This window comes from Aedes aegypti, chromosome 3 (assembly GCF_002204515.2).
Source record: "Aedes aegypti strain LVP_AGWG chromosome 3, AaegL5.0 Primary Assembly, whole genome shotgun sequence".
In the NCBI taxonomy this organism is placed as follows: Eukaryota; Metazoa; Arthropoda; class Insecta; order Diptera; family Culicidae; genus Aedes; species Aedes aegypti.
Window position 1 is genome coordinate 26,106,746 of NC_035109.1, and position 23,398 is coordinate 26,130,143.

At 44.6% G+C, this 23,398-nt stretch overlaps 1 protein-coding gene across 1 annotated transcript in view; it reads right to left on the bottom strand.

Moving 5' to 3' along the window:
* The window catches only part of LOC5563776 (eukaryotic translation initiation factor 2-alpha kinase), a 39,138-nt gene that overhangs the window by 5,609 nt on the left and 10,131 nt on the right, over nt 1-23,398 (bottom strand). Inside the window, exon 2 of the mRNA XM_001648020.3 lies at nt 9,397-12,283. Coding sequence (XP_001648070.2) covers nt 9,397-12,283 — 2,887 coding nt within the window. The remainder of the gene's footprint in view (nt 1-9,396; nt 12,284-23,398) is intronic.

The following is a 23,398-nucleotide window of genomic DNA, read 5'->3' on the forward strand; positions in this document are numbered from 1 at the left end:
CGGCTTCCCCATTCCACGGCCCAGGGATTGAAGTCACCCGCTATTACCACTGGCCTTCGCCCTGTCAGCGCGGTCGTCATACAGTCCAGCATCTGCGTGAACTGCTCGATCGACCAACGCGGAGGCGCATAGTAGCTACAGAAGAAGACCCCGTTTACCTTGGCGATCACGAAGCCCTCGTAAGTAGTAGACACCAACTCCTGGACGGGGTATTTACCCTACGTCCATATCGCCGCCATTTTTCCGGATCCATCCACGACCCAGTTGCCGTTGCCGGCGGGTACTTGGTATGGGTCCGATATGATGGCGATATCCGTCTCCCACTCAGCAACTGCCTGTATCAATTGCTGAGCTGCGTCACAGTGGTTTAGGTTCAGCTGCGTTACCTGTACTGTGACTTGTCAGCTATGGCTCTTTTGAAGGTCGAGCACCTTGAGCCTCCCGTTGGATGCTTGTTGTTCACAGATTTCCCGGAACAAATGAAACACTTGGGAGGATTTTTGCAGCCTCGTGCCTTAGGACCCTACACCTGAAGCAGATCACCGGTTGCTCGTGTATGGTCAATGAGCATACTGACCAACCCACCTTGATCTTCCCTACCTTAGCGGACTTATTAGCATCCGCCACAGGTAGCTGTACTAAGACCACCTGAGTTCCTGCCGGACCTTTCCGTAGCCGAACGGCTGCGGTAGGCACCTGTACCTCGCACTGTTGCCGCAGTGCCGTAACGTCAGTGATCTCGTCAAGATTCATCACCTTCAGAGTCACTGCCTGTGTTAGAGTCCTCACCTCGACACCCTTGCCAAGGACCTCTTCCGCCAAACTTTTGTAGGCGACGCCCTTGCGCTCCTTGTCACGCTTGAGCTCGAGGATCATTTCACCTGTACGAGTGCGTCTAACACTGCGTACATCGGCTCCTAGATCTACGAGCTTCACGTCGCTGCGCATCGCCTTCAAGACTTCCGAGTACTTGGACTCTTCCGTCTTGATGATGATCGCATCACCCTTTTCGCGCTTGACACCTATCCTTCTACCTTTCTTTGGCCTGGTATCTCTACGCTCCTACACTTCGTGCTTCTTCTTTCGCTCCACAGTTGTCCAGGGGGCGTCCTCCCCCTGATCCGCCCTAACATGCGGTGTTTGATGACCTCTCAATGGTCGCAACCCCATTTTTGGCGTGCCTGGAGTAAGGACTACTTGCATTCATTGCAACCACGCAAGAAAAATCGTATGATGATGCCAAATCTGCGACCTGGTATGGTCGTACTCGTTCATGATAAAACATTGCCACAGCTAAAATGAAAAATGGGAAGAATTACCACCGTATACCCTGACAAGGAAGGACTAGTGCGTGTTATATATGTTTTCGTCGATGGATCAATGTTTCGTCGATCCATAACCAAGCTGTCTATTCTTCCCATTGAGGATAACAAATTACAGGAGCCGAAGAATCTTGCAACGTAGTTACAACCGGGGGAATATGTTCCGTCCGTCACGATCAATCATCACATTGATGCGCCCCTCGAAGCCCATTTCAGGAAAGAAGTATTTGAGCCACGAAGAAGAACAGAAGTAAATTTGTTAAAAGTAGATTTTTGTGTTTAATTTAAGGCTCTACCACCAAGTGTTCCGTCTAGGTCCCGGAGAAACCCAGCGATTGGACTCGACAAGTTCATTTAAGCCAGCATTGATACAGGAGAAACCCAGCGATTTTGTCCCTAGTCTTAGCCCTCCAAGTTCCATCTACGTTCCCTAGCCGGAACAAAGAGTATGATGAGAATGTGATAGCCGAGGTGTAAAACTGTATGGAACAGAACGATATGCGACGATTCTATGAAACTGTCAATGGCGTGCGGAGAAAGTCAGCGCCATATCCCGTCATGTGCAACGACCGTGAAGGTAGTTTGCTGACAGATAAAACGATGGTGGCTGCCAGGTGGAAAGAGCACTTCGAAACGTTACTGAATGGAGGGAACGATAGAACATCGGAGAACAGAATGAACATCGACAACGATGGATATAAGCGGAAGGTCATGGGTTCGGTTCCCAAGCCCCTCCACCAAAAATCCGTCCAGCCACCAGAAGACGCCGTACGAAGGACCGTGCTTTGGGGAGCACATCCATCCTCCGCCAGTATCAGATTGTGACTGTGACAAACTGACCCTCTTCGAAGGCAGGTAGCCTCAAACGACTCAGGAACACGGCAAAATGAACCACCGCAAGAGCAATGGACTATGGCTTATATGGAAATTGATTGGACTAACAGCAGAGCACTCTCCTACCTGCTCGGTGTGTGTAAAGAGTAGAAGAGAGTGAAAGTAGATGTAAATATTGATTAGTTGAAAATAGATCTGTATCGGTAAAGAAGCTACAGATGATCTATGATTCCGACACAGTGGTGGCCACGAGCACAGAGTGCCTTTCTGTTGCGATATTGGAAATGAAGGTACGCACGCGATTCACGGACAGTATAAAATATAACTTTATTTCCTACAGGTTACAATTACTAAAAACGTGTGAATCACTTACTATCGCAAAATCTAACTGATGACGCCTTCCGGGTCATACACCGACGATCGTGTTGGCATCTGTCAGTCTGACACCTATCAGCTGAAGAGCCCTTGTGGCGATGTCGGTGAGGGGCCTCCCAACACCTCCCCCTTTTAATAAAGTTGATAAGGTTCATATCTCACAGGCGGTCTATGAACCCTCGTAGACTGGCGAGTAGGAATCGGTTGTTGCATTTGGTTGCCTGTGGGACGGCGTTGGTTTTCACGTTGAGTGGGCTGCTGTTGAAGTCCTGGTTGCAGAGCAGGGCCAACTGCAACCTCCGAAGCCGATGTCGTATTGAGACCGCAATTGTCCAGCAAAATACTAAGGGGAACTTGAAAGTCATCTGGTGACTGCGCTTGTTCTTGGTGATCATCGGGTTGGTGGCGAGTTCGAAGCTGGTTGCAGTGAGATCTAATTAATGTTTGCTTCGAAATAATCCAAATGTTGTACATCACTTTGCCTATGCGTTCCACCACTTTCCCAGCTTCCCAGCTCCAATTATTATTATTGTACACCTTAGCCCAGACAAGTTCTTGTGGAGTGTACTCTCTCGGCTTTGTACTATGCTTCTTGTTGAATTGTTCTTCTTGTCTCGAGTTCTTCAAATCGTGGAACTGTGAAGGTGGCCGTAACAGGCAAAGTGATGTTCGAACTGGTCTGCCAACCAAGATTTCTGCGGGAGATTTTCCAGCTGGTGCGCTACGGCATGGTGTTGACCGGTAACATTGGAGAAAAGTGTCGATGGCTTCATCTAATGATTCCCCTCCGGCGGTGATTTTCTTGAGCGACCTTTTAAAGGTGTCCACGAACCTCTCTGCGAGGCCATTCGACTGCGGGTGGAAAGGAGCAGTTATCAGGTGGACTATAGCATTCTTTTCGCAGTACGATTCAAAGGCACCGCTGGTAAATTGTGTGCCATTATGCCAGTGTTTCAGGAATCCCGAATCTGGCGAAAATACTGCGAAGCATGCGTATGGTTGCTGCGGTGGTGATTTCCTTGGTTCGTACCACCTCGGGCCACTTGCTGAAGGAGTCCACCAGGATTAAGTAGTACCATCCATCCTGTGGACCTGCATAATCTAGATGCACACGCTGCCACGGCTTCTCAGGTGCAGGCCACGATTCAAGTGATGTCTTACGATCAGTTTTTGCTACGGAGGCACATGCGGTGCAGGTCTGGACAAGATCGGCAATATCTGCGTCGATGTGTGGCCAGTAGACATACTGTCGGGCGATTGACCGCATGCGTTCCACACCCGGGTGACCTTTGTGTAACTGATGGAGCACCCGTTTACGGAACATTGGTGGAACAACCAGTCGTTCTCCATACATTAGGCAATCGGCTACAATGGTGAGAGAATCACGGCGCAAATAAAACTGTTGCACTGAAAGATCAGATAGATCCGTCTTTTTCGAAGGCCAACTTGTGTTGACGAACCGAATGACTTGCTGTATAGTCTCATCGGCTTTAGTTTCCGCTTGAACTGTCTTGAACGATAGCGGAAATACTTCTAACGACTCGTTGATAACGCTTTTGATCGAGTACTCCATTTCGAGATTGGCAATGACGATTTCCTCATCTGGGCGCATGCGGCGATCAATCAATCGTGACAAAACATCAGCGTGCCCAAAGCTCTCGGTTGAGATGTAGCGGATTTCGAAATCGTAGAGGAGTAGGGTCAATGCCCATCTTTGGAGACGATTAGCCGTGTACGTCGGAATCCCCTTTTTGGATCCGAAAATAGCGAGTAGCGGTTTGTGATCCGTCTCGAGGGTGAACTTTCGACCGAACAGCATTCGATGAAAGCGGGTAACGACAAAAACGAGTGCTAAGCCTTCTTTTTCAACCTGACTGTAGTTACTTTCAGCTGCTGTCAGGCTACGGGAAATGTGATACACTGCCTTGACCGTCCCGTCAGGAAACTGGTGTGCAATTCGAGCTCCCAGCCCAAATGCAGATGCATCGGCGGATACAATTATAGGCATCTTGGGGTTATAGTGCGTAAGGAGTAACGGCGATTGCAGGATTTCTCGAAATCGATTGAATGATGCTTGGCAAGCGGGCGTCCACTCGAATTTCGTTCCTGCTTTTAGCAGCTGATCCATGGGGTGTCGTAAGTTGCGCATATCCTTGACGTACTTGCCATAATAATTTACGGCTCCCAAATAAGAACGAAGCGAAGAAACGTCGTGCGGTGGTGGCATATTAACGATTGCTGTCGTCTTCTCAGGATCTGGCTTAATTCCGTTACCATCCAAAATCTGCCCCAGGTCCGTTTGGCTTCCGTACTGCGACAATGGGTGCCGCCCAATCGCTGAAATCCACCTTTTTTAGAACGCCCAAGCCTTGCAGTCGCAGCAGTTCGTCCTCAACTGCTTGCTCCATGGAATATGCTACCGGACGTTTTGGTCTAAACACCGGCTTGGGGTTGCCTTTGAGTACCAGTTTGACGGGAGTCTTGTTGCATAGACCCATCTCACTGGTAAACACCTCAGGATACTGCGCTTGAAGAGCAACCATCTGATGTGTTGGCTGCGACGTTATCTGGTTGCAGAATGAAGCGATCGGATGATCCCACAAACCAAATAAGTCCATTCAGTCTATGCCTAGAATGTCGAGATGGACGTTAGGAGATGCAATAAAACACTTACCCCCGCGTGTGATGCCGTTGAGGGTAATATTGCATTCCAGTTCCGCAATTAGCTGAAGTGGTTCTCCGGACGCTGTTCTGGCACAAAATACTGCTGGTTTTGCACTCGGCCGACCAATTTTGACCCATGACCGATGCGAAATGATGGAGATGTCGGACCCTGTGTCCAACTGGAGACGAAGAGGGACATTGTTGAGTTGGAGATCGACGAATTTCCTACGCTGGCCGACGCTTCGGATTGTTACCGTCCTCGCCAATGGTTGATTCCGCATCTTCTTCTTCTTTTTCTCCGTACTGACTGCAGTATTGCTTGATTTGGACGAAAAGCATGCACAGTAGCCTTCACGATGCCCATACTTTCCGCATTCGTTGCACCGATGGTCCTTGAATCGGCAGTCCTTGCTGAAATGCATGCCCCCGCATGACCAGCAGGGGGTCTTAGGTTGCTCATGGCTCTTATCTGCCGACGCCAGCCGCTTCGGTTTCGTCCGCTTGGGGTAAGCGATCGCATTCACCGATGACGAACAACCTTCAACCAACACCGTATCCTGCTTCAGGTTGACTAGGGTGTTGCATTGCTCCACCACTTGCTGCAGGGTTAAGTCCGCCGATTCGTTCAGCTTGTTGATTAGGCGCATCCGAATTTCAGACTCTTGCTTTGATTTAAGGCCACAAACGAAAATGAGGCACTTAAATTGCTCTTCCGTCAATTCGAATAGCTTGAAGTCGACGCACGCCTTGTTTACCTTACAGGAGTAAGCCAGGTAATCATCTCCGTCGTCCTTATTGGTCTGCAAGCAGTTATATCGCCGTCGGAATGTGGAAACTGTGGCACCAAACAGCGATTTAAGTTTAGAGACCGTCTCTTTGAAGGTAAACTCCCGGTCGAGCTTCGGAAGGATGAAGCTGTTGTAGCGCTCATGGTCGGGTGGGCTCAACTTTCGCAGAAGAAGTCGCACTTTTGCTGCGTCATCCAATTTGCCGGCATCTTTGTCGAAGAGGTCAACGTAACGGGAAAACCAAGCGTCGAATGTGTGCCCATTCTCCTTATCGTAGGTGAACTCCGCCATGTTGCTTGACAGAGAATCCAGCACCGATTCGTCGCGGGACAAGTTATTGACGGCAATCTGTGTGGCGGTCAGCTGCTGCGCAAGTTGCCTCATCAGGGCTTGCTGATTAGTCAGAATGTGTATCACAGCCTCTGTCATGTTTGTTGGCTGCGGTTGCCCTCCTGACGCTGATCCTCCGTTAGTCACCGCCATTGCACTTTATCCCCGGTCTTCCGATCCACAAAAATGCGGTATTTTTCGACGAACGCGCAACTTTTTCGCACGAAAACTTCTGTACCTCGTCGCCACTGTTGCGATATTGGAAATGAAGGTACGCACGCGATTCACGGACAGTATAAAATATAACTTTATTTGCTACAGGTTACAATTACTAAAAACGTGTGAATCACTTACTATCGCAAAATCTAACTGATGACGCCTTCCGGGTCATACACCGACGATCGTGTTGGCATCTGTCAGTCTGACACCTATTCGCTCTGACGGAGGTACGGTGCTGCCATCTGGAAAAAGTTTACTCTGTGCGTGAAACGTCGAAAATTTTACCCGGCAAGGTATAGGAAGTGAAATTTCAAATGCTTATATAAAATTAACCACAATAGCTATTTAAAATCTTTTCAGTACATGTTGACAAACTTTTGATGGGCTACATTATAGACACATTATTTTGATTTTTATATTTTTCCCTCAATATTCTGCGGATTCTATAGCTTATCATAAATCTAACCCCGTACACTTGACTGAATTTAATTAAATTATGTTTTGAATTTTTAAAAAGCATTTGAAAATTGACTCCCTATGCTTTGCCATGTAAAGAAATCGGAGCTTCACGCATAGGGTCAACTGTGGTAATTGCTTCCGTCATCGCGAATCAGCTGAAGAGCCCTTGTGGCGATGTCGGTGAGGGGCCTCCCAACACTTTCAAATAAACATAAGGAAAAAAATTGACAGCGATGGTCAAGCTGTGATGCCTCCATCACTAGATGAGGTTAAGAAAGTGATTAAAAAGCTGAAGAACAACAAGGCTGCTAGGAAGGATGAGCTCCCGGTCGAACTTCTCAAGCACGGTAGTGAGCAGCTGCATAGAATAATTCACCATATACTACTAAGGATATGGGAGGAAAAAGACTGCCTGCTAGCTAGATGGATGGCCTCATTTGCTCTCTCTTCAAAAAAGGGCATAGATTGGAGTGCGCCAATTACCGAGGAATAACGCTTCTCAATTCGGCGTACAAAACAATGTCACGTATTCTGTTCAACAGATTGAGACCGCTTGAAGAGTCCTTCGTCGGCGAATACCAAGCTGGTTTTCGTGAGGGCCGATCGACGTCGGATCAAATGTTTACCCTGCGACAAATCCTCGATAAATTCCGGGAGTACAACTTGCAGACTCATCATCTGTTCATTGATTTCAATGCGGCGTACGATTTAGTTAGAAGAAACGAGTTGTGGGAAATAATGATGGTACATGGTTTTCCTACGAAGCTGATTAGACTGATTCGTGCAACGTTGGAAGGATCGAAATCAAGTAGATGGGTTGCGGATGGGATTTCAAAAACCTTCGTAACCTTAAACGGATTGAAGCATGAAGATGCACTTTCAAACCTATTGTTCAACATACCGTTAGAAAAAGCCTGCGTGCATAGGAATGGCACTATTATCACACGTTCGTAAGTGCTCCTTGGTTTTGCGGACGATACCGACATAATCGGGACTGATCGGCAGGCTGCGGTGGGCTAAGTATGTAGCTCGCATGTCGGAGGAACGTCAAGCTAAACTAATATTCAGCAGAGAACCAGGGAGAGATAGATTCAACGCAATAGCAAGGAATTGTTGTCCATCAAGTATCAAGTAAGAATGGACAAAGATAAAATCTATCACCACCGGGAGATAGAGGAGAGTTTTCTTTTCATCGTAGCGTTGATAGATTATGTGTAAATCCATTCGTTTGCTAAGTAACAAATAGCTACACACTTAGTTACAAATGGCTTTTAGATCGAAATCATAAATTAAGCGAGAATTGGTGGAGAATCTCTAGAGAAATTTCAAAAGGGATGCCTGGAGGGGTCCCTGAAGGTATTTCAGAAAAAAACGCTGTAGAAATCACAAAATTTCTCAAGCTTTTCGACGAGAAATCTGAGAAGACACCTTCTGAAGAAACTGTGGAGTAATCGCGTAAGAGTCTCTGAAGGCTACTCTGAACTGTAAAGAGAATTACAAAAGTAATGTAATAATAATAAGTAATGTAAAGAGGATCGAAGGATTTTTTTTTTTTTTGAAAAACAGACAGAATCTCAAAAGATTTTTTATAGGAATGATGTGGGATATTTGCTGTAGTATTAAGTCATGTGAAACCTTGTGTGCACTTTTGACGAATTCATGGAGATTTTACTTAAAAATCACTCAAGAAATGTTTGGAAAAACTCCCAATTTTTTATTTTGAAGGGACTTTATGTGGAAACGTAGATTCAATTTATTGAGGAATTCCTGGAAGAATTTATGAAAGATTTCATCGAATAATCCATGTAGCTATTTACGGACAATTCCTAATAGTAATGGTATTTGAATTCTTGAAAAAAAAACCTAATTTCTGGAAACACGATAGGAATCCAGAGTTATACCAAGAAATAAGAGAGTAAGAGTGTTCAAGAACCTCCTGGCACAAATTTTGGAGAAATTCCTTCAAGCATCCCTTGGAAAAACTCAGAAAGAATTTCTGGGCAAATTAGTGGGGGGAATTTCTAGAGGAATTTTGGAGGGATCTCTGGAAGAGTCCCTGAATGTGTTCCAGAATAAATCTCTACAGAAAAATCATCAGAAGAATTCCTGAAGCTTTTCCTTTATGAATCTAGGGATACATTACTGAAGAACTGTGGAATAATCGCATAATAGTGTCTGAAGATTTTTCTGGAATATCCAGCATTTGACGTCAGGATTCACTGTCAACAGAATGAGTATGAAAAGACTTTATAGACTATTTTAAATAAAATAGAGATTTTAGAGACCTTTCATTAAAAATACAGCTTTTTTGAGACTAGCATTGTGCCCAAATACATAAAACGAGACTTGCTACCATCCCTACTAGTAAAAAGATTGAAGCAATAATGTTCGAAAAAGCAACTCACCTCATCCGGGTAGGTCTCCTCGAACTGTGGGGGAAACTTGTTCTTCCGAACATCCTGCAGCCTTTTAAAGCGTTCCATCTCTGTACCGAAGCTTTGCAGCAGTTCGAACAGAATCAACCCCAGCGAAAAGATGTCCACCTTGTAGTCGTAAGGAAGGCCCTTTTGCTGCTCCGGCGACATGTATAACTCGGTTCCGACCTTCCGAGTGTGACGCTCCTCAGGTTTTATCATATCAATCTCAGGCAGATTGTTATCTTTGTCATACTGCAGGTCACTCGAGTCGGTGACCAGTCCGAAGTCTCCAATTTTGATTCGCCCATCGAGCGAAAAGAAAATATTGCTTGGTTTCAGGTCCCTGTGAATTAATCCTTTCAGGTGGACGTACTCTACGGCATCCACGATTTGCTCAAAGATGGGAATGATCTTGTTCTGGCGAGCAGGCAGATTATTCAATTTCAGCCACTCTTTGAGCGACTGCTTTTGGCACAGTTGCATCTGGATGTATAGATAGATTTTGCTGTTAACGGTACTAGCTGCCACGGAATTGGAAGCAGCGGTACTACATTCAACCATCTGGGATCCGGTGGCTATCGAAGCTGGCCGAATTACGCTACCGGTGCTGGTCAAATCCAACGAAAGAGGCCGACGATGGCGATTCTTCCGAGGCGGCTGAATATCATTCTTTTGCGGCGTATCACTGATAGAAATAACGTGATGACTTTTGGACATTTCGTCCTGTGTGGATTCCTTGAAAACGATGTCCATGGAATCGCCCCCTGCCCCGGTATCTTCGGGATCATGCTTGAACTCAATCTGAAACGAATCATCGTCAGTGTTGCTTCGAATTGATTTGCCCGGATTGGCTTGAAACTGGATAAAAGAACAACTGTCCGACTGTTCTGCTTCGGTGTGGGACATTGAAAAACTGGGCTCCGGAAGCTTCGTCAACCAAGGTTGCTGGCCACTGGAATGGTGTCTCTGATGATTGTACCTTCCTTGGAAAATGCTGCTCTGGCTTGTAGGAATGAGTTTAGAATTCGGCGGAGAAGTTTCCGTCGGGGTTTCAATATCAATCGATGTGGACATGCAATTCCTCTCGTACCAAATCTTGTCATGAACTTCCTGCCATCCTCGCGGAGGCGTCTCTATCCAAGCGTGGAAATATCGCACTATATTGCTATGCTCACAATGAGCCAAAGTCTTCACTTCGCGCATGACACGATCTTTCGATTCCTGCTTGTTCGGAAGGACTACTCTTTTGATGGCGTAGTGGCAATCGTCCAGCTTGTTCTTCACCTCAAATACCACACCAAAGCCACCTTTTCCTAGACATTGAACTAGTTCGAAGTCCTCTTGGAAACGTGAGGTGAAGTTTTCATTGTTTGACTCTGAAAGACTTCTCCCTCCCATGCTCCGTACCGCGGCCTCAAGTGGTGCAAATTCTTCCTCAGTCGCTTCAACTGCCATCGGCACCGGAACCTCCACTTTACGTTCCACAAACACCACCACTTCCTTCTCGCTCTTCAAACGCAGCATTACGTTCAGCAGGAAAGCCGTAGTCGCAGATATGACCAGGATCTCCTTCCACCAGAACCAAATCGAGATGATGATCACTTTGACCGGGGCATCTGGATCCATTGCAAAGTCGAAAATCGAACTCTCATTCCTCAATCCTCCATCCGTCAAAGCCGGAATCGAGGAGCTGTTCGAGCATAGTTCGTGATCTTTTCTCTCCAAATCATCCGGAGTAAATAGAAAGAATCCATCGCCATCGACATATTTCGATTGGTACAAAACCGATCGAGCAATGGCCGTAGATTCAGCATACTCCTTATCATCCGGGGTCTGCCCTTGCTCACTTCCATCGGTCAGATATCCCGCCACTTTGTTCCTCGCGGGATACGGCTTCCACGGAATCGTCGGAAACTTCCCCTCGTCTGTCAAAAGAACACTCTGTGCATCCATCATTTGTCGAACCATTAAAGCACTGGACTCCTGAATATACAACTGCCTCTGGTGCATCCCCAAGTACAAAGACGGATTGATCATTAGGTTGCTGTCCTTCTCATCCGTTCCGATCGACTGTCCATTTCCATTCCACACCCATTCCGCTCCGCGAAACAGATCCACACTCTTCAGTGCATTCTTGTCCCCTGCCCTCCAGGCACTAACTATCGGGTGGTCAAACTTGTACTGCCACACGGTCACCCCCGGTTCCGACCTCTTCACAGCGTACACCATTCCCTCCGGAATCACAACCTTCAGTTCCAAATCAAGAAGGGCCGGATCCAGCGTATCCTTCCCGCCGCCTCCCCGGCAGTCCTCATTCTTCAACATCTCCAACTCGTGATGGCCGATGCTGAAATTCCACCGCTCACTGCCGGTTCTCGATTCAACCGCCCGCACAGTCTGAGTCTGCCGCCGAATCACCACCACGTCGTCCTGCAGGGGATCATGCTGTAGAATCGCTTCCGTTCCCTCCCGCGGTGGACCATTCTTCATGCTGTCCTCCATGATCTCCGTAGCATTGCGACAGCCTCGCATCGTGCACTCGTAGATCAGCTGACCGGTGCGGGTCGACACACCGTACGATCGGGTCTCCTTGCCACCGGAAATGACCAGGTCGTCGGAAAACTTGAACGAAGACTTCAGCAAATCCTCCGCACTGAACGGGATCGGTTCGATGGTATCGCCGTCGAACTTGTACAAGCCCCCGCTGAGGGAGGGGATCATACGGACCCATTTACCGTTGTTGGTCAACTCCAGCCGGTGGATGCTGGACGACAGCAGGGAACCGGGACCGGTTTCCACGCTCCACAGCATGCTGCCACCGTTCATGAGGTCCAGCGCGGACAAACGGCCATCCAGGGTGGTCACGTAGAGGAGTCTGAAAAGGAGAGGAATAAGAGAGGTTTATTTCAAGGTGATCATGCGTAATAGGTTGATCAACATTCTTCTGTAGGGTTCATAAAATACTTCCATAGCGTAACGGAAAAAGTTATTTTGGTATTTTACTAAATTGGAGCTCGATGTAGCTGAAACTACTGCCGTTTTCAAAAGTCATAGTACGTCTGGTTTTTGAGTTCAGCTTTTATGCAAGTTTCAGGGTGCCCATTCAAAATCAGTTTTCAAATTCCCGGATTTTTCCCGGATGCCCAAAAATTTAAAACCGGATGACATCATGGTCCTTGTGACTGATGACCCAGACATTTGTATAGAAGGTTGTGATATTTGTTTAGACCTTCAAAATATTTGTTTTTAAACATCAAATGCATAATATTTTTGTTTTCACTTAAAAAAAAACTTTATGCAGTTAGATCATATCAGACACCATTGCATTGTTCAATATGTAGATTGTCCAGTATATAGATTGTCGAATAATGGAAAATATTAACAAGTTCCTGAAATATTTACTATAAAAAATGTAACTGCAGTTTCATAAATATTGTAACAAATAGATTAGAGGATTATGTAAACCTATTCCTCTTAGAAGGGATTTACGAATTCTCCAGCTGCTTTCTATTGGATGATAAATATTGAGTATAACGAATCGATCAAAACATTTGCAAATCTCCAATTTTTTCGTACAAACTGGTCAAATTTGGAATATTTAGGAGTTTTTTAAAGTCCTCAAAATTCTGTGGTTTGTAAACTGACAGCTTCAATTTCCAAACAGTTTTGGACAAACAGATATACTGTTGATTAAAAATTATAATAGACAAAGTAAAGATTTTTAGCAAACTTTACAGAACTGAAAATTTGTTTAAGTTCAACTTGCACCAGGTCTTAGATTTTTTAGAAAACATCAATTAACTTTTCTTACAAAAAGATCTCTAGTATATTTAAAAAAGCCTTGAATGTTTGGCACAGTAAAAATAACCTTTCAATACTTACAGTACTTTCATTCGAAAGGGTGAAGGATACCGTGCATAAATTAAAAATCATAGGTGACATTTAAAAATAATATGAAAAAAAGTTAATTATTTCTACAAAACGACAAAATTTGACATGATCTCGTTTTTGAGTTATGGCATAACTTTAAAATGATATCATGCCATAAAAAACTTTAATGGCTTGCTTGCTAAAAAGACGTAAATCCAAACAAATCCATCAACGATTTTTCGAAGAATGTCGTCAAGAACAAAACAAAAATCTGCCCCTTGAATTCATACTGGATCTTGCAAGCTATTCGTTATCAAGAACAGTAAGAATTTGGTAAATCTACAGAAAACCATAAGAAATCTCGTCAGGGACCTCATAAAGACTGTAGATTAATTAAGCAATAGGATGTCCCAGAAAGTATGGGCACGACTTCACCATGCTGCCATTTCAAGACTAGTGAAAATGAAAATCTTATTGTTACACATTTGATTACTATACCCAACAAGAGTAGATTGCGATTTTTTAATGTTCAATTTATTTGTTAATGTGTTGACTTTGTAACATTTATTTGAAGCATCTTCTACCAGTCTTGCACGAATCGCGTTATTTTTGAGCGACTTACAAAATTTGTTCCATTTCAAAAATAGCGAAAAAAAATATTAGCAACGATATGATAATTGATCGGATTATCATTTATTCAAATTAAAATTTTAAACTTAAGCATAATAAAGCCAAAAAAAATTCAAACAAAAAATTAAGTGAAACATCCTTGAAACAATGTACTTGAAATCACCACGGCGATAGATTTTAATAAAAACATATTTTACTAGTTTAAAAAAAAAAACAAAATATAGGGTCTGTGCTGACCAGATAAGAATTGATTTTCTAAAATCAAAAATACAAAAATATAAAAACTTTTGATTGTTTGGAAAAGTACTATGATTTTCATTATCAAAGTCGTGCCCATACATTCTGGGACACCCTATAGTAATCCAAACAAGGCTTCACCAATAATCAGTAATAGCGTCTCTAGGAATCCACCAGGAAGTCCAGGATTTCAGTAAGAAACCACTCAGATTTCCTAAGAAATTTCACAAAAAAAATATTTTTTTATCAACTGCTAGGAAATTAAAAAAAAAAATTGAAGAATTTCCAAAAAGTCTTTTATGGAATTCGCAAAGTATTCGCTCCGATTTCCGTTAGGATTCTTACAAAGATATTATCATTTTCATGAGCCTTAATGGATTATTATTATTATCTTTATTAAGGAGATTTTCAGCCCTATGGCTGGTTCATCTCCGTGCCTTAATGGAAATTTGTTAAGCATTTTCCTATGATTTCCTATGATTCAATTCAATTCAATAATATTCAATGTCTTAAGCCAGAAATTCACAAAAGATCTAAAAAGGAACCGGTGAAAAATGTGAGGAAAAATTTCCCAGATATCTTCTGAAAACCAATGACTTTTTTTACAGGATTTTGCTAGAAAAACTAACTCCATCAACTCACAAAAAGTAAAAAAAAAAGTTTTGATACAAAGTGTGAATTGTTAAGCAGTCGTGTCCCCCTTACAAAATTTTCTAGTTTCGCCCGTATTGCTTTTCCCGGTGTGTTCGACAATTTCCCGGGTATTTCCCGTATTTTTCCCGGTAATTTGGAATTCCCGGGTTTTTCCCGCTTTTCCCGGATTTCCCGGATGGATGGACACCCTGAAGTTTCCTTGGTTAGAGTCCGCGGCTACAAAGCAAAGCCATGCTGAAGGTGTATGGGTTCGATTCCCGGTCGGTTCAGGATCTTTTCGTAATGGAAATTTCCTGGACTTCCCTGGGCATAGAGTATAATCGCACCTGCCACACGATATACGAATGCGAAAATGGCAACTTTGGCAAAGAAAGCTCTCAGTTTATAACCGTGGAAGTGCTCATAAGAAAGAATAGGTTTCAACAAAGTTTGTAAGATCGTATTGATTCGAAGTGTCCCGAATCCCCGACACTGGCTTTAAATCACCTATTTTTTTTTTGACATTTGTTATGCAGAAATCTTAATTATGGATTCTAGGCGAAAAAATCAGAATTTGGTCCAAATTCACCGTGAAAAAGGCTAGTGTCCGGCTTTCGAAGCGTCCGGCAATTCGATGCAGCACTGTACTATGATAAGTTAGGAAAGCCATAAAAGTTATAATCTGTAGGCGAATTCCGGCGCGTATTTTCTTCGAAGAAAAGAAAATTTTCTTGCTGGTCAGTTATGGAAGAAAATTTCTTCTCTTCGAAGAAAATGTGCGCCGGAATTCACCTACTGGTCATATAAAGGAAACAAAGAATTTTGTACAATAATTGTGTTGAATTGTGTTATCTTCTTCTTCTTTCTGGCGTTACGTCCCCACTGAGACAGAGCCTGCTTCTCAGCTTAGTGTTCTTATGAGCACTTCCACAGTTATTAACTGAGAGCTTACTATGCCAATGACCATTTTTGCATGCGTATATCGTGTGGCAGGTACGAAGATACTCTATGCCCTGGGAAGTCGAGAAAATTTCCAACCCGAAAAGATCCTCGACCGGTGGGATTCGAACCCACGACCCTTAGCTTGGTCTTGCTGAATAGCTGCGCGTTTACCGCTACGGCCATCTGGGCCCCGTGTGTTATATGAGTTCTATTTGGTTTCAATTTTTTCAACTCTAAATTTATACGGAATTGAACGCTAAAATATTTAATTTAAGGAAAAGCTACAACAAATGGTTATAACTTATGTTATTCATTCTCAATTATGGTTCGATTTCACTGGACGAGAATATCTTTCTTACAAACACATTAATGGACTATTGACAAATAAAACGTTCAGTTAATGAATAAGTGCCCTAATAAATAAGCTGAGAAGCAGGCTTTGCCCCAATAGATGTATAATGCCAGACAGACAGACAGAAGATGAAGGAAGTGGTTGTATTCTAAACATAAAAATACAGTTATATACTGTTATTGATATATCTCTATTTTACGAATAAGTGTCCTGTGACTCTTTCAACCCTGAAAATCGGACAGTTTTGTCTATCACATTATGCAACCTCATTTATCTTCGTTCTATCAACTTTCATTTGAAATTGAAGCTTCAAGTGAATCAAGCTTGAGTGAAATTAAACTGCCTTTAATCATGATTACATTTAAAAATAATGCATGTTCCGTCTCCCGCAGAAAACACGTCCGAACATGTTAAGCGTCCTGCCAAACAGACCACGGAAAACTCCCCACCAATCAGCGACGAGCAGCGATCGGTGACAAGTATAAAAGAGCGGTCGCTGCCGTGAAGTCACCATTCAAGTCCCAACCGCGCGCGAATCCACATCGAAGCAGCAGCAGCAGCAGTGAAATCAAACCTTGTAAAAAGAAAAGTAGAGGATAAAACAGTGGTTTTTAGTGTAGCCGTCGGAGTTCTTCATTCCAGCCACCATTCCCTCTGAGACCAGGAGCAGCGTCAAACCCCAGCTCTTTTTAGAGCTCCAAAGAGTTGTTCGATATTTCACAATCGACGCTTGCCTCCTCCGCTCAATTCAACTCAAGTACAGTCCACCGCCGCCAACCGTTCGCCCCAGCGCGAACAATGCAGATTTAAAAGAAAAAAAATGTTCGGAATCCCTCGGTGGATTTTTTGAATCGAAGCCAAACCTCAAATTTTCAAGAGCACGGATCTGGAGAACCGAACACCCATTTTAGCTGAAAACTTATTCGATTGGTCACCACCAGCGAGTGACCAATCGATTAAGTTTTCAGCTTGAAAGGATGCTTGGTTCTCCAGATCCATCCATCCAAGCCTTCGCCTTACCTCCAGAAGCAGCGTGCCAATCCGTCTTCAATATTACAAGGCAGTCTTTGGCCTTGTGTCCTTTTATCTGGCAGCGGTTGCACTTTCTGGAGAGTTTACCAGGCTTTTGCTTCGATCCGTGGAATGCTGCAGGTTTCTCTTGGTAGGAATCCGCCCAGTCGGTTTTCTTTAGCTCCTCGGCACTAAGTTGCTCGCGAACAACATCCAGCTTGAAATTTTCCTCACCTAGATTTTTCAGCGCCGTTACTAACGGATCGAACGACTCGGAAAGGGTAGCAAACAGCTTGGGACACAATATCGTTTTCATCAATCTTTTCTCCAGCCAGCTTTAATTGCCGGATCAGCTCTTCGATGGTTTTCAGGAGGTCTTGAACGGACGAACCTTCCTGCATTCGCAGCTTCACAAGTTGTTTACTGACGAAGTTTACAATGAGATGGACTTCTTAGCGTAGACAGTTTCAACGCTCTCCCAAATCTCCTTGGACGTCTCCTTGCCCCGCACTAGATCCAACAAGTCGTCATGGATCTTGTGAGTTCGTCCGCTTCTACCACAGGGTCGTTCTTAATGACATCCAAAAGCTTCACGGACTTCAAATATGTTTCCACTCGAAAATGTCAGTTGTCGATACCGGTGCCCGAGAACAGTGGAATCCCGTGGACCGAATCCTTACGTGAGTCGCTCATAACCTTTTGATGGTTCGAAATAACCGGACGGCAAGGTTTTAGCAGCAAATACACATTTTATTAACTAGCTTGTGTGGAAGCTTGAACAGGAATGAACAAATTTGCACTGTTGTGCATTCAGGAAAACTTCGATTGCCAGGGTACCAGACCATCGGTACACTGCGTTACCGATTTACTCCTACATCATTCGATCTATAGTGCGCATCTAAGCTTCCCAAAAGCTTCAGTATTGCACTGATATAATCGAAAAAGTTTGATAGACGAGAGAATCTCCCATTCTTGCATAGATCCTTTTGAAAAGTTACGCGAGAATTAGTTTATATCACGATCCCCTTAAAATAATCTCACTAGCCCGAATGACACGAGCCCACTATCGGTATTATTTTCTTCTTAAGTAGCTTTTCTTTCAAGACTTATGGCCTTGAAGACCGTTGGAGCCATTAATAACTAAAGAGCCAGTTGTAGGCTGACCATAAACTAAAATGATAAAAACGGGACAAATAAAGAACAAAGTTTTAAGCAAGTTTTAAGAATATGTGGGAACTCCCGGTTCGCACTTCAGCGAAAACACCCGCGAAAGATAGAGTTTCGGATTGCACACGCGACGAATACTGGTGATACGGTCACTATGTAGAATTTATTAATTACAACGGTAATTAATTAGAAACTAGAGTTGATTGTATGGACTGTATTTCTACGTATCAAAAGGGACGCACGATCCACAGATCGTAACCGATTATCTCGACGGTCGATTTATAACTAACTTGCTTCTAATCTATCGAAGCGGGGAGAGCGAATCTTCGTATCTACCTCTCTCGAGTAGCGATACGGGTTGTGTGAAACCTATGTATGGTCACTCAACTAACCAATCTAAGTTATTACAGTGGTGTACAAAATTATAATCAAACTTATATCTAACATACCGCCCGCCTTGAGTTCACTCAATTCAAATATCAAACTTATTATAACAATTCAAGAATAGAACATCTTTCCCAAACCCAACTTCTACTCAAATTTCTTGTAACTCTCGATCTGATATCCTTATTGAACTATGTGTAGACCGTTCTTGCCCGTTCGTCAAACTGATTCGCGAAACTCGTTCGATGTCTTCCGATTATGCCGTCAGGTCTCCAATGCACGCTGTTGCTCTACAGTGCTTCCTGTCGCAAGATTTTCCACCATACGCTGTCGAAGAATGAAACGGCTTGATTCCAAAGTAGTTGTAAGTTGGAAGGACATAACTTATCTTGCGCCCCCCGGCGATAGCGGATGAAATCTCCGACCTTGCCAAAGTGTGCCCCATGGGGGCAGATAAACAACGGCTATGTGGCTGGCGCACTGGATTTGAAGACACCGTAGAGGAATTCTGTCGAATAGAAAGACCGATTGGGCTCCGAACAACCATTGAGGGTTGAAAAACATAACTTTTAGGGCGGCCCCTGGCGAATACGGCAAGAATGTGCCGTTTGCTGCCAATTGTGCCCCTATTGGGGCCATACTTAGCTGTATTTCCTGATTTTGATCCGTAGGAGGAGTTGATGGACGACGATGGTTAGAGTTGAGAAATTGATCCTGATGAGAGGGAAATCGATTGGCTTCCGAAATGATTCTGATTAAAACTAAACGTAACTTCAATTGTGGCCCTTAGCTGATTGGATCTCCATTGATCACCAGAAGCGATGAATTACGATGCTGTGGTGGATCCAGATCTGCTAAAGAATAACAACGCATTGGATCCGAAGTAGAAATTCAATTTTGTTTAACGTAACTCAGGTGTCGGCCCCCTCGGCTATACGCTACGAAAGCCAATGGTTGCCCCCAATGGGGGCGTTGAACACTTTGCTGACAGACGAAAAGGATGCTCAGGAATCGTACCGTGGAGAACTATCAAAGGAAAGCCGATCAGTTCGTTTCCGATTGCAAAAAGATGAAATACATAACTTGGGGATAGCCCCCTGGCGAAAAGCGGCGAAAATATCCCGCAAGCTGCCAAAGTGGCCCAATGGGGGCAATAATACTTATTGTTGAACTGCATTTGGCCTCTCCTCGACGTTTTGTTGGTTATCTTGCAAGGGAAGAATGCAGATCTTCGAAATGGCTCGGCGAAATGAGCCATCCTTCGTACGTACGGTGACAACCCTCGTGTTCCCGTCTGGACCAGGATGAACTTCCGTAATTCTTCCAAGCTTCCACTTGAGCGGTGGAATATTATCCTCTTTCAAGAGTACCATTGTTCCGACACCTAGGTTGGTTCTTTGCCGTGTCCACTTGTTTCGACTCTGCAGGGTCGACAGGTAGTCTGTAGACCATCGCTTCCAAATCAGCTGACTGTAACTTTGGACACGCTGCCATCTACTAAGTCTTCCTTCTGGTATCTCGCTGAGACTGGGTTCAGTTACCGCAGTAAGTGGACGTTGAATGAGGAAGTGCCCTGGAGTTAGAACGTCCAAGTCACGCGGATCATTGCTCAACGGAGTAAGTGGTCTTGAGTTGAGGCATGTTTCAATCTGCGTAACAACGGTGTAGAATTCATCAAACTTCAGCATCCTATTTCCAATCACTCTCCGCATATGCCCTTTCAGCGATTTAACTGCGGCCTCCCAAAGACCGCCAAAATTGGGTGACCTGGCAGGTATAAACTTGAATTCGATCAAGTCTCGAACTGCGTCGGATGACACACGTTCCTGGAACTGTTGACGTTGGAACAATCGATGCAACTCATTCAACTCTCTTCGAGCACCGACAAAATTTGTAGCGTTGTCGCATAGTATTATATCAGGCCTCCCACGCCTAGCTACGAATCGCCTGAGCGCAGCAAGAAATGCTTCGCTTGTGAGATCCATCACGATTTCTATATGTACTGCTTTGCAGACCAAGCATACAAACAGGCACACATAGCATTTTATAGGTGCTCCTTTTCGAGTGGCCGGTCGCAGCTCAAAAGGGCCACAATAATCAACGCCTACACGTTGAAAGGCAGGTGCTGGAGATACTCTTTCCAGCGGCAGATCTCCCATTAGTTGTTCATGAGCAAGTGGCTTGGCTTTAAAGCACTTCACGCACTCATGCATGACCTTCCTGGCCAGGTTTCTAACGCAAAGCGGCCAGAATCTCTCTCGAACGCAAGCTATCATTAGTTGCGGTCCTCCATGCAGTAATCTATGGTGATAATCGATCAAGATAAGCTTCGTAAAAGGATGATGGCTATCCAAAATCATGGGATGCCTACGGCTTCGTGACACCGGAGCGTTTCCGAGCCGCCCGCCTACACAGAGTAAACCATCGATCATAACAGGATGCAGACTGTGCAGCTTCGACGATGGTCTTACTTCATTCTTAGCTGCAATATCTGCCAAATCCAACGGAAAACATTCCGATTGGGCCAGCTGTACCAAGGCCAGCAAGGCTGAGTCATGCTCTTTTGCTGATAGTAATCCAGACATTCTCCGTCGTCTATTCCTCGGTTGACAATTGAAGGAAAAGCGACGAATCCAAGCGGTCAGACGAACCAGAGTTAACAGAGACGACCGAAGCATAAACACGTCACTAGGAGGCAACGCTTGAAGAACTGCAGAAACCAGTGGTCTTTCCTCCAGGACCACTGAATCGAATTGTTGATCTGGCACTGACATATTTTTTGGCCAGTATCCGATGTCCTTTTTTAACCATTCTGGTCCACTCCACCAGAGAGAATTGTTTGAAATTTGTGATGGCGTTGCTCCTCTCGATATTATATCAGCTGGATTTTCAATTCCTGGCACGTGATTCCACACTCCACCCTTCGTGGCGTGTTGTATCTCAGATACACGGTTTCCTACGAAGGCTTGCCACCTTGACGGATGCGAGGAGATCCAACATTTCACAATGGTCGAATCGGTCCAAAAGAATGCTGCGGCTGCAATTTCTAGGCTGCTAGCAACGGACTCATACAGATGGGCTAACAGTAGCGCTGCAGACAACTCCAGACGAGGCGTGGATTGCTTCTTCTTCCTTTTGCTGAGGTCTTCTAGAGGTGCAACCTTTGACTTCGCCATCACCAGATTGACTGCTATTTCTCCATCTCTACTAACACATCGAAGGTAGATGGTTGCTCCGTAAGCCTTGTCGCTAGCGTCGCTGAATCCGTGAAATTCACACGATATCACATCCCGTCCAAAAGCAATCCATCTAGGCACAGAAATTGCATCCAAATCACTGAGATTCCTTCTAAATTCTAGCCACCTTGTGTGAAGATCATCACTTAGTAACTCATCCCACGAGTATTTCGCTTGCCAAAGCTCTTGTAGGAAAAGTTTTCCTTGGACTATCACTGGTCCAACTAGACCGTAAGGATCGAAGAGGCGTGCTATTTCCGACAGTACAACACGATGGGTAACAGGACCTTCAGGTCTCCAACTAGGAACTCTGATCCGCAACGTATCCGTAGCTGGCTCCCACGTGAGACCCAATGTCTTCACTGTAGCCTTTTCATCTAATTCAAGAACTACGCGGTCATCTCGTAGATCAGAAGGAATTTCTGACAAAACTTCCGGTGTGTTGGTATTCCACTTTCTGAGATTGAAGCCTGACCCTTTCAGTAGCTCCCGAACATCTTTACATACTTGTTTTCCTTCTTCAATTGTGTGGAAACCGGCCAACATGTCATCTACATAAAAACTCTTCTTGACCACTGCTGCAGCCGCTGGATAGCGATCCACTCCATCCTCGGCACATTTGTTTAAACATCTAGTGGCAAGATATGGCGCAGATGATGTACCGTATGTTACAGTGGTGAGCTGGTATGTTCGTACCTGCTCCTGAGTAGAATCCCTCCAGTATATCTTGTGTAGAAGCTGATCCGATGGATGCTGCCAAATCATTCGGTACATTTTCTCTGCATCTCCTACAACGGCGTATCTGAACAGACGAAACCGCAACAAGATGCTCCGTATGTCGTCCTGGACAACAGGTCCCACCATCAGCACATCATTTAAAGAAACACCAGAATCCGTTGGACAGGATGCATCGAAAACAACTCTAAGTTTCGTAGTGGTGCTGTCTGGTTTCAGGACAGCATGATGTGGAATGTAGTATTCCTGACCATGTTCTTCCTTTTCCGTGAGCACCTCTTTCATATGGCCCATTTGAAGATACTCATGCATAAACGCCGTATACATGGCCTTTAACTCAAGATTGGCATCAAGCCGCTTCTCCATAGACAAATAGCGTTTCTTTGCTATAGTCTTGGAACACCCTAGTCACTCCAACACGTGCTTCTTCTTCGGTAACTGCACCCGATATTTTCCATCTGGATCTCTAGTGGTTGTCTCCTCGAAGAAGGTTTCACAGGCAGACTCCTCGATGGAAAGGCAATTCTTTGTGTGGCAAGCTTCCAACTCCCAAAACCTTGCAAGTTCGTCGAAAATTTCTTCTGTAGTCACAGACGATGAAGCTACTGCGCTGTAGCTGACGACAGATGTTTCAGGCAACTCTCCAGCGACAATCCACCCTAACTCCGTGTTATGTAGAATCGGACTTGAGCTAGAAAGTTTCAACTGTTCAGTCAGCAACAACTCGTAGAAGACAGCTACTCCAAGAATCACATCAATGGATCCTGGTTCGTTGAAGGCTGGATCCGCAAGA